At 45.1% G+C, this 12,266-nt stretch overlaps 1 protein-coding gene across 1 annotated transcript; it reads right to left on the bottom strand.

The window, feature by feature from the left end:
- Positions 1-1,492: 1,492 nt before the first annotated feature.
- LOC125904076 (Hermansky-Pudlak syndrome 6 protein) lies at positions 1,493-6,664 on the bottom strand. Its single transcript, XM_049601329.1, has one exon. The coding sequence runs from the start codon at positions 6,187-6,189 to the stop codon at positions 3,418-3,420; it is 2,772 nt and encodes a 923-aa protein (XP_049457286.1). The 5' UTR covers positions 6,190-6,664; the 3' UTR covers positions 1,493-3,417.
- Positions 6,665-12,266: the final 5,602 nt, after the last annotated feature.

Raw genomic sequence — 12,266 nt, 5'->3', positions numbered from 1 at the left:
GCGTCTGTCTGGATTTGTTATTGTTTACAGGATGCCACCTATAATTAGAACAAGTGAATCAATGGCGTTACAGCACGGACGTGACTCAAAACCTTTGTAATACAAGAGCCTGGATAGAGAGGAAATTAGTAAGAAGAAAGGAAGGTGTGACGCAAAATGAAAGAGAAAGAAAGAGGGAGGAAAATAGACAGGCTGGCTGAGGGATGTTTCAGGTATCAGGTATCAGCCCTCTGCTATTTCGTCGCCCTTTTGGAAGACTCATCCTCTTATTACCCTCTCACACTGAAGATACAGGACTCACTACCCCCCACTTATTCCACTCTTGTGATTGCACACCCTCACATCACCGTGTGGAACCTGCCTATTTGCTGCGAGAGCCAGCAGTTAGATACATGCACTCGGTGTCCTTATCTGTGCTTTTGTTGTTTTCAGAGCGGGTTAAGAGAAGCTTAATGGGTAACGAGTGAACATTCCTCACATAGGCCTTGACCATGGAAATATTCGAGTGCGTTTACACACTCAAATCCCTCCACCAGATCACATACACACACACACGAGACTGCAGCTGTAAGTGGATTTGTCCATGGAAGGGATATGGTGTAACTCAGAAATGGGGGCAGTGGATCATGTGAATGAATGATTGTGTGTACAGACCTCAAATGGCATAGCTGAGCTTTTATATCAGATGGCTGTTTTTCAGGTTCAACTGAATTAGCTGTGAATAAACAAATGAACAACCCTAAAAGTGTACACTGCCTGAGATATGTTTGAAATTGAATACTGTGTGATTTGTCAGCTCAACCTGTTGCTGTGCAGTGGTGTGAATGTAACGTGCTGATAGAGCTGAACAAACCAGAACAACAGCAATGTGCGGGAACAGGTAGACGACAATAACATGTTTGACAGCACCATGAAAAGAAGCTAGCTGACAGATAAATGTGTTGTTTGGTGGCTCTCTGTTCAGTCCCTCCATCCTGCGGTGAGGAGCAGCTCTCCATAACAACGCCACAACAAATTAAAAGCTTTCAAATGCTACCAGAGTGCAACCACAACACTGAACATTACAAGCTTCACATTTGTTGCAGGGCTGCAGTAATGGATTGCATTTCACAGTACAAGAGCTTTGGTCGGGCGCAACAAAATCAGACCCTACATCAACTTACAGTTTCTGTGAAAGCCCAACCTGAGCCAGAACCACAGCAGCTGTTTTGGGCCTGAGCCCAATTAGAAACCTGAATTTCCGATACAATTTAAAGTTAGCTAATGTCATTTCAGTGCATTAACAGACATTTGTGACACAGGATGCAGCTGTAAGAAGTCACTTCGAACACTAGAGCACACTCTGGAACAAACTGGACCGAATTTGAACACTGCTGGAATGAACTCTTATTCAGAGCACCAACGTCAGAGACTCTGGGCTGAGATGGAGGAGACGAAGCAGCTCAACCTAACAGAACAGTGACTGAATATGTAAAACTCAGGACAGCAAACAGAAGTTTTCTCCTCAGTTTAATAGCATACAGCATCAGTTCATAAATACTCGCATACATTTTCTTTTTTCAAATAACAATTAAAGATGCTAAAGTTTGTCGAGCACATCTGGAAGAAATTCCCATTTGAAAAGAGAAACCAAAAACAAAGTTTAGGGCAGATTAATATTTGACATCTGCACAGTTGTAACATCAGGCTGAGTGGCCTGTCTGGGGGAAGTCAGGGAGTTCCCAGTGACTCTCAGATTTGCTGAAACATGTCTGGTACACAGCAAAACTCATGGCACTGAAGTGAAATCAGTCACACAGATTAAGCTCGTTCAAGTGTACAAAGAGATTGGAATGATATCATTAGTACACCAATCAGAGCAGAGGGTAAATCAGCAGGCTTCATATTCAAAGTGTCATGGAAAAAAGCCTTTGACTGTGGAGGCCAGGAGCTGTTATCCTCTGATCTACCTGCAGTCCTTTCTCCAGCAGAGAGACACTGTAGCAGGAATGTCACACTGCCCTGTAAATGAAGAGCTGCACTGTGAGAGGCACACTGATTGTTCTGCAGCATTTTAGAGCCTGGCTGTCATTCAGCACTTTAACAGATGTCACAGGAGTTTCTCTGTCAGTACCTCACCTATTGTAGAAGTCTTCCAAAGATTGCTACAACATAGATAGCATTTTGTTTTGGAAGGCTCCACATTTACATACAAAGCAACACTTCTTTGACTAAGACAAGTCATATAAACTGCTCAAGCATCAACAAAGGCATCAATAGGAACTTAAATATACTTTTGTTTACAGCACTTAATCAGAAAACATTCATTTCAACATGCATGATACAGACAATACTGACTGGGGTTATATAAAAGTGCAATCAGTTTCAGAGCATGGAGAAAAGAAGACAGAGGACCTAACATCTCTAATAACATTACCATCACTGGGTCCATGAAGACGTACATGACCTTATGCAAAAGCAGCAGGGCGCCTATGTTAGCCACAGCGTGCCCAACCCGCACTCGAATCCTAACAGAATTACCTCTGAAATTGAATTTAGAGTCGAACTGTGAGTCACTTTACTGGGTATTATGTCTGGAATGTCCTGCGAGTCGGGCTGCCCGGGGAGCAGAGAGGACAAGATGGAGTCTGGAGGGACAAATGGATGACAAGGATTGAAAGATGCCGGACAGGCAGACTGTTTGGGGTTTGGTTTACAGAGATTACGCAGTCTAGTTAAGCCCATCTAAACCAGGTTAATGTTTAAGCACTTGTGATATGTTAAGTACAAAACTAGAAGTCAGTGAAGGGACCTTGGACCCTCCTCCTCCTCCTCCTCTTCTAAACCGTACCACACTTAAAACAAACACAAAGGCTGGCTTGTCTCAGTAGATTAACCACTGCAGGAACACACTTTGACATCAACAACTGAAAGGCAGCTAAACTCGGCTACAATTAGTGGACATCTGCTACGTTATAGGCGAGGACAGAGAATACTCTACACACAGATTCGATAAAACCCCAAATATGGGAGTTAGTGGCTTTGTTTCTGACATTATCATTACCTGATGGGATTCTGATAAAGGCTAAGCTTATTCAATGCAACACTACGCAATAACATTCACGTGCAGTTAAGGCTTAAGAGATAAATAACATTGCAGACACAGTATATACACATTAAGACTTAAAATTACCTGCAGTATTTACATTGGTAAGATCTTCAGTAGTCATTTCATAGTTTCTAGTAGTCATACTTCATACCAATCTTTTTTTAAAAACACCATCAAATGTCACAATTAACTGCATGAAACCTGCAACATGATGATATTACTCTGTTTTAACTTGATTGTCGACACACGCTGCTTCACAGTTTGGTCAGATTATGTGTGGAATGTTTTATGAGACAGGTTTTGTTCTCCATTTTGAATGTCTGTGGGAATCAAAGTGAGTTAGCAGGTAGCGCCACCCTAACGTTTGTGTATGTGGACGACTGCTGTTCAGGTGTTTCTGGGAGTGAAGCCGGGGCGACGTTCTCGAGAGGTGAGTCTGTGCTTGGGTCTGTGACAGTCCTGGGCTGCTCTGCAGGCTGGCGAGGAGGTGCAGGAGGGGGGAATGATGGTGACTGGAGGATGTCTGCATAGTGCTGGCTGGGCTTCATCTCCCTCTGAAGCACTTTTCTGAGCAGAGGTTTCAGCAGCCCGATGGTCAGCTGGCTGCTGTGGGCGTCTGCGAAGGGAGCAGGGGATGAGGTTGTACTTCCAAAGGAGAAGGAGGAGGAAGAGGAGGAGGATGGAGGGGTGTTAGGGGAGGGGAGGTTTTTCAGCACCAAGTTGAGAATAGTGGTGACAGTGAGGTCCTCAGGGCACAGCGCCCACAGCAGGTCCAAATAGGGGTCCAGGTCTCTGTGCTGAGCCACCTCGCACAGCAGAGTAGTGAAAATCTCCTTGTTGAGCAGCGGACTCTGTTTGCAGAACTTCTGCGCCACCTGGGTGACCCTCTCCCACTGCTGCTTGGCCATGAGGATCCTCAGCGCCTGCAAGATGGCATTAGGCCGCCCACTCACCAGCAGCAGCTCCACCTCCAAGTCCTGGCACTGGTCTCTGTCCGGCGTCAGGGTGGACAAAACGCACAGGGCTCGTTTGTAGAGTGGCACGTTGTTCTCCCCGCCCTCCCCTCCTCTTCCACCAGAGAAGCCCCAGGAGGAAGAGGCCAGGCTCAGGCCCAGGCCGGCTGAGCCCTGCTGCTGCTGGGCGAGCTCGAGGAACTTGGGCAACCAGCTGGGCTGAAAGTGGAATACTGAGTGGCACAGGAGCTCAAACACAGGCAGGGCGGCTGGGGAAGAGGAGCTTGAAGGTTTGGCTTTACAGTTGTGGATGTAATCACCCTTGAGGCTATGATTGTGTTTTGGCTGACCGTTGGTGAGTGGGAGGCCGGATGGGGTGCTGGGTGTCACAGCAGGACTGAGGACAGTTTTCCACACGTCTGGGGGAGCCCTGCTAGACAGAGAGCCCTCCCCGTTGTAGTGTAGCTGAAGGGTGGCCTGCGCTGCCCTCCACACCTGGCGGGGGAACATGCTGAAGATGGAGTTGAGGTAAAGCAGGGCCTCTTTATCCAGCTCTGAGGCAGACAGCAGCCTGGCTACTTCTTTCTCAACTAGACTCTCACACACCGCCTCCACCTCTTTAACATTCCCCCTCACTAAACTCCCCTTCACCTCCTCCAGAGAGACCAGAGCCTTGAGCTCAGCCTCCAGAGAGCCCATTAGCTTGTCTTGCCCTGCGTCGCAGCCACCTCCTCCGTTCTGGGACGGCTCTGCTACTTTCTGCCTCAGCCCTGTTCTGAGGTAGTTCCTGAGGATGGAGGCTAAAGAGATGGGAGCCTGGAACCTTCCTCCCTTCTTTAGTGCGTCCACAGTGAGCTGGGTGCTGCTCAGGCTCCTCTGCTGGTAGTATTTACAGGCCTCCTCAAAGACAGCCTCTATGAGGAGGGCTCCAGGATGAATACTCTCCACTCCAGGCTTCAGCTTAGAGTTGCAGTCTCTAGAGTCTGTCCCCTTGTTCACAACCACATAAAGTCCAGTTTCTGAGAGCAGGTGAGGTGCACATCTTTCAGCCTGGTTTACATACAACACCCCCTCCCTCTTCAGTGTTATATTTTCCAGCTCTCTGCCACAGTTCACATCTATCAGATGCAGGTTTTGACCTACCAGCAGCGCCAGTGTGTCCTGATACATGCAAAGGCTTGTGTGAGTGCCAGACTTTACCAAGCAGTTGTCCATCAGTTTGAATACCTGCCGCAGCACCCCATCTTTCTGCAGGAGACACACCCACCCTGTGCTGAGCAGCAGCAGCAGGCCTCCACAGGCTGCAGGACAGAAGTCGTAGATCTCAGGTGGTTCAAGAGTTGATAAATATCCCAAACAGTCTGTCACCAGCCTCTTTAAGTCAGACTCTTTAGCTGAGAGCTTTTTCAGAGGAGTGTTTTTACACGTGGTGCTGACTGTGAAGGAGTCATGGCGAGGGGACCAGCAGAGGAGAAATTTGGAGACACTCAACAGCGGCTTTGCTTTCACATCTGGCAGAAGATGCACATATTCACCTGAGCTGACCACAGTGAATTTAGGATTGTTGTGCAGGGCGATTCTCACCCCTCCCAAGCTGACAGCCCCCTCCTCCACCTCGTAGTCACGTCTGCAAACACAGTATCTCAGCTTATTCCTGGTGGAGCTGAGGGCAGGGGTGCTCTCTGAAGGCGGCCTCTCCTCACACCAGATGATAAGGTTGGGACAGGCACACACAGACACCACTCTTGCTCGGGGGCTGTTGCATAAATCTGATGTTTGCAGGAGATGCCAGCCAGCTTTGCACTCCTGGAATTTCCAAAACTCAGCTTTTCCATTCTCATAAACCACCGCCACAGTCGCTGTGTCTCCGCCACCATTATTATTATGGTCCAAGTACAAAACATCCACAACAGGCACGGGTTGGGTCAACCGCAAATCCAGCTTCTTCTGGTTCTGGGCCGGATGGGGTTTTTCATACTTGTCAAAAGTCACAAGACCGACTTTAGGATTGTGGAGGATGGCATGAACATGACGTCCATCTGGGCTCAGGCGAACATTTGACAGGCTGTTATTAAAGACCTCTGTCAGCTGCTTACCGCCACTGTAGTCCCCGAAGTCTGAAAGTTGCTCCAACACCAACCGCGCCATAACTCCCCGTTTCCAGCCGCTAACAGCTGAAACTAGTTTGTAATTAACTCGCCACGACGTATCAACTAGCCTGCTAGCTTGTGTGGCATTTAAATCTGACCTCCGGAGAGACTAACCGAACAGCAGCATCCCGTTACGAGAGGCTTCATCCCGGTGTTAACCTCCGTGCGGAAGAATACATCCTCCGACACCCTTCGACCCCGGTGACCCCATGTTGGCAGACGACAACGAGGCTAAACTGTTAGCTGACAGAAACCGCTGGAAAAGTTTTAGGTCCAAACCGAGAGAGCCACTGAAGTCATTCCGATGCTATGCTAGCTCTGCCCTGACATCACGAGATTGTTAATTTCCGGATACCGAAGGCGTTTTGCATAAAAGGCGGAGCGACATGAAGGCCCACAAAGATTGTGAAGAGGCAGAGAGAAGCGCAACTGCAGCTGCGCAGTGGGCTTCAGTCGGCCGTTTGCTCCAGTTTGGTGAGGCAAGTTTACAGACAACACAGTTAAACATCTTAACATCTTTGTGTTGTAAATTAAAACAAACAAACGTAACTTAAAAACAGACTGCTTAAAAAGATCTATCTATCTATCTATCTATCTATCTATCACAAGCAATTTTATAAGCCTACAGCAGTAGAAAAATCTGGTGCATATTGCAGTATTATTAGGGTTAGGTAAAGGAAGGATAGCAGTAGCAATGTCTTCACATTTTTGGTGTCTTTTATGTTTCACTTTATTGGCTTTTGTCTGTTAGGTTGCTGTGATTTAGCAGCATTAGCAGCATGCTGCACAGCAGTTTTGTTGCCACCTGCAGTTCTGGAAACTTCTTGTCCATCCAAAATTTTGGACAGCTTTTGCATTAGTACATGCTGAAAACAAGTTTAAAGGAATACTTGATTGACAAAATGACCATTTGTATTTCAGTTTATTATACTGTGGTAACCTTGAATTTGTGAAGAAAACTTTGTTTTTCTCGCATGCCTCCATGGGCAATGGAGAAAACATTGATTTATTGACTGAGTGGGGACCATATCCTCCTGAGACCCAGCGTCCTCATATGAGGACATCACATTTTGGGTTTACTTGACCTTATACATCATTCTTAAAGGGATAGTTCAGGTTTTTGGACATGAAGTTGTGTGAAACGCTGACCATCTGTAGCTCTGATGTGACGGTGTCACTACTGTCAACGAGCCTCCTGCTCTGAGAAATGGCCCGTAGCTTACCGGAGAAAAAGTAGTTTGACTTTGGCTTGTGTCAGTTGGGATGAACCTTGCTACCAAGCCGGCGAGGGTGAAGCAACTGCGCGTATGTCAGGCTCACTTCAGCTGCCCACAGATCCCGACGGACAGAGAAAACGCAATTTCCGCACTGCTGTGCCCAAAGAGAGATATATTACCTAATACCAGTCTAAAAAAAGATGTCTGTAACTGACTGCCTGTAAAACAAAATGTTTGAACTAATAGCCTGTTGTGTTGTGGAGAGTACATTATACGCGCCTCGTTTTACCGTCGCCATTTAGTTTATTATATTAGGCTAACTGCTAAATCCATGACATGAGTAATCAATCACATAGAAATTTGAATTTGTGTGATTACGACCAGTCTCTGCTTTGTTCTGGTGGTGGGTTAGCCAAAGTTGCCTACGGGTTACATCTGTAACAGGAAACCGATGGAATTGGGAGCTGGCGATGTTTTTATTCCCACAGCTGGGGAAATCACAAGTTCGCACCATTTTGGTATTCCTCTGTTTACCTACAGCAGCTGACGAGGGTGTGTCGTGAGCCTGAGCCGGTGTTTGCGCTGTAGTAGTAGGTATATATAGGGCTAGTACATCTTTTTCCTCACTAATAATAGCCTACTGGTTCTCTGTTGGAAACAGCCGATGAAGTTTTCGTTAGCCGTTGCTATCCTGCGCACCTGCACGGCGTGGTGATGAACTGACTGATTTCTGTTGCCGTGCTGTCTTGCGGGCCTGCACGGCGGAGTGATACTGGCCAGAAAATAGTCCCGGTTGATAGCAAGGTCTGACGTAATGCGGGGATGTTTTAAAATTATTTAAATTGTCTAACAAAACACATGCATACTTTCTTGTAGCTTAAAACCTTTTGGTTACGTGTCCCCTTTTATCTTCAGAACTACTTTTTCTCCGGTAAGCTACGGGCCATTTCTCAGAGCAGGAGGCTCGTTGACAGTAGTGACACCGTCACATCAGAGCTACAGATGGTCAGTGTTTCACACAACTTCATGTCCAAAAACCCGAACTATCCCTTTAACTTAGACCTGTTGTCCTCATTCATGGACACTTTTTTGTGCCATCTAGTGGTAGTAAGAGCACAATACACTAATCCATGTAAAAACAAGATGGCTGCCATCTTTGCAAGTCAGTCTGCCGCTGATCCCCACACAGAAGTGGACAAGGTCCAGAACCTGAAAACACTTTATGGTAGAAACTTGATTATTTATGATTAATAATGTTTGTAGTTTGAAATGACAACAAATTTGGCCAATCTTATTGTCTCATTTGAGGACATTGGGACTTTACTGTTGTCTCATTTGGGGATATTGGGACTTTATTGTTGTCTCATTTGAGGACATTGGGACTTTACTGTTGTCTCATTTGGGGATATTGGGACTTAAAGGGATAGTGCACCCAAAAATGAAAATTCAGCCATTATCTACTCAACCATATGCCGAGGGAGGCTCAGGTGAAGTTTAGAGTCCTCACAACACTTCTGGAGATCCACGGGGAGAGGGGGTAGCAACACAACTGTTTGGAAAAACGTCATTTGAACTCTGTTTTTAGCCTCATTGTAGCCTGTAGCTCTAACTGCCTCTCTGTACACCGTGCTCACGTGTGCGCGCTTGCACGTGAGACCAGCGAAAGTACGTGAACACACATGAACGCCGTGCCCATGTCTCACCGTCTCGCGCAAGCATGCACACATATCACCTTGGGCTCGTCCTTCACCTTCTCAAAATGATCCCACACTTTGGATTTCCTGCCCGACATGTTATTAACTAGCCTGTGGAATAACCGCAGGTACCAGCCCTGTAAATCAACCTGACTCCTGTCTGACTGCTGAGTGTGGCCACTTCCGGTGTCTGTCCTTTCAGTAGTTAGGTTTGATTTACTTTGACAAGGTGCAGCTCCTTATAGAGTTCATGTTTTTTTTTCTGCGACTAAGCAACCAATGAAATCTTGCCAACTCATGACATTTCTGGTTGACTTACATGTGGTCGACAGGGGGCAGCCCTAATATCAACACATTTGTTTACAGATTCTCACACAACTTGTGCAGTATAATCCAAATCTCATTTATCCAGCCATATGCTCAGTACTTGCATTTTCACTAAAACCTAACTACTTAAAACTGAAATGAAAGTGAAACTTAGCTATGCTCTCTTCAAAGCCAAATTCCAATACTATTTTTTTTTTTTCGTGAAAATGCATGTGTCTGGGGAAGTACTGAGCATACGGATAAACGAGTCATGGATTATACTGCATGTGTTGTGTGAGAGTTTGTGAGCCGATGCTTTGATAAAGTTTTGCTGAAGTTTTCTTCACTGTTTCAAGGTATCACAGCATGACTGATTTGCAAATGTCATTTTGTGGGTGAAGTATTTGTTTAATGGCTCAAAGGTCACCATGAATGAGATTTTCAGTCAGTTCATTATGTGGTGTACTTTTGATGTCAGTTGTAAATGCTTAAGGTTTAAGGTAAAGCTTTTGCTTCGACTAGTCAATGATTTGTCAATATTTTTATACCATTCAAGTGTTTCCTTCAGCTGAAAAGCAGTGGGAAGCTGGGGGAACTACAGAGAAAATTGCAAGTCATCATTGGGTTACAGTTTTGGCAGTTTTGGCTGTGTTTAGTAAGTGCTGTATCTACTCTGAACAAGATATCAAACTGCTCTCAGATCCAACTTCAGTAGCTGACCTCGACCTCTCACCTTTTAACAGGCAGTGCAAACAAAAACAGTGTCTCACTGGAGAAATCAATAAAATTGCAGATTTTGTTTTGTTTATAAATTCCCCATGTTATTGCAGGATAATTTAAAAGAAACAGAGCAAAGAATATGTGTGGTAATGCTGGTGCTGTTTGGCTGTAAACAGCTTGAAAGTCACAGTAGGTGAATTGAAAACAATATCTAGATCAGCACAAATGAGGAAGTGTGTCCATTTCCTCATTTGCTTTAAGAGAACACCTTAAAGGATGTTTTAAAGCTAACCCACACACAGTGTAACTATGGAAACTAGTTTTACCTCCACATATCTGGAGGCAAGAACTCATCTTAACTGAATGAATCTGAGAAACTGTTCCACAGTACACTTTGGCAAGAGGCTTTGAAAACTAACCAACCTAGGAAACTGATTCGCTTATATCAGCTTTGGAAAAAAAGAGCCATCTTGCCTCACACCACAGATTGCAGGATGATGAGGACAGCCTGGTGGGCGTCTCAGGGACCAGCTAACATAGCACCCAGACGTAAAAAAGGCTTTGTCTTTGAAAGAAAGTAACATTTATTACAAAGGGAGTGAAAGGCTGAGAGTGGTGACTCATACTAAGGGAAGTTTGCCTGTTGTGGAGGCCTTGTTTATTACTTTAACAAACTTTCCTGGCAACTTTCAAGCCAGCCCACACTGTACTGACATTTAGATCCTTAGATACAGACAAAGGAATCTGTCATTTAGCTGGCAATGACACACACCAGTTAGGGATATCCACATGGTAGACATCTGATTTGTTATCTACTCTTGCTGGCATGTTGAGGCCAACTCAAACAAGCCACAGAAGGTGGCAATTACATTTCCTTTCCTTTTAAAGAGAAAAGAAATTGGCACTAAATATTCTTACAGCTTCTTACCTGCACAGGCGTTTAAGCTCACATATTGTGAGGGCACCAGCAATAAAGTAAAGAACATGTTTGCTTGTGTTTAATAACATTAAATAAATTAGCAGACAAGCTTGTGATACCAATAACATAATCAAATCATGGTGAAAGTTCCACTGTCTGCTTCTTCATGCCCGTATCTTTGGCACAAGCCTTTGGTGGCATGTCTTGATTTTCCTACTACATTCTGACAAATTAAAGACTTTTTTATTTTAAACTTTATATATCATTCAATATTCTCTGCTAAATTGAGTGTTTTGTCATGTTTGTACATTCCCTTCATGTCCAGGAGGAGGCAGTGTTGATCTGTACACAGTGCATGTGGGGGACTTCAAAGCCCAATGTATTAAATGAAAATGAATGAAAGTGTCTGCTAAGTGCCCATAGGGGTAGAGTTAAAGATAGATGATGTTGTTCTTTGTCATTTCTTCTTTTATGTGTGACGTTGAGAGCACAAATCACAGTTAAAGCTCCACAGACAAGACTCACAATGTTTCTCAATGAATATCACATGGCTACACACAGAGCCAACATCACAAGGCTGCTGTCTTCTCTCACCCACAGTTAACTCAACTTGTCCACTGAGTGTGAGATGCCATCAGGAAGCTGCCACGCCCTTTCACATGTTTTGGTCATGTCTGTCACCGGGGTCATTTTGGTCCTTCGTTTGAGGCCACTTTCACATGTTTGGTGAAGATATACCTTCAGACCCTGTCACTGAGGCTGCTTTGGAAAGTGTATTATTTCCTAGCTCCCAACTAGAGGCTGTAGCAGGGATACTCTTCTTGCTTCGTGCAGGGGCCACGTTTGCAAGATGACAGGAGGTCAGGGGCCAGTTAATAAACAAACATGACTAATATTTTTCAGATTATGTGATAAATCAATTGCCTGTTTTCAACCTTTCAACATTTGCTGTCCTCACTCAACTTTGTCAAGAGGCAGTTGAGCAGCCCCTTCCAGATCAGGTTTATGCAGGGGTGTGTCTAGGATTTCGAAAACAAGCTACAGAAATGTGCGACAACATTTTCTGCCGACACTAAATATCAAACAAAAGCCACAGACTGTATCATACTGACTTCCTGTGAGCTGTAAATGTGCTATTTTAAGCAGAAGGCAAAAGAAGATGCTATTTTGGAGCTTTATGGGGCAAAGCCTCGCCTCCTCTGCTCTGTGTCTGCAGCTG

The sequence above is a fragment of the Epinephelus fuscoguttatus genome, linkage group LG16, assembly GCF_011397635.1.
Source record: "Epinephelus fuscoguttatus linkage group LG16, E.fuscoguttatus.final_Chr_v1".
Lineage (NCBI taxonomy): Eukaryota > Metazoa > Chordata > Actinopteri > Perciformes > Serranidae > Epinephelus > Epinephelus fuscoguttatus.
The sequence above is the reverse complement of the archived record's forward strand: the minus strand, read 5'-3'. Positions and strand labels throughout refer to the sequence as shown.

Bases quoted from the DNA above. Each gene is read 5' to 3' on its own strand.
- LOC125904076 (XM_049601329.1), bottom strand. From the start codon at position 6,189: ATGGCGCGGTTGGTGTTGGAGCAACTTTCAGACTTCGGGGACTACAGT.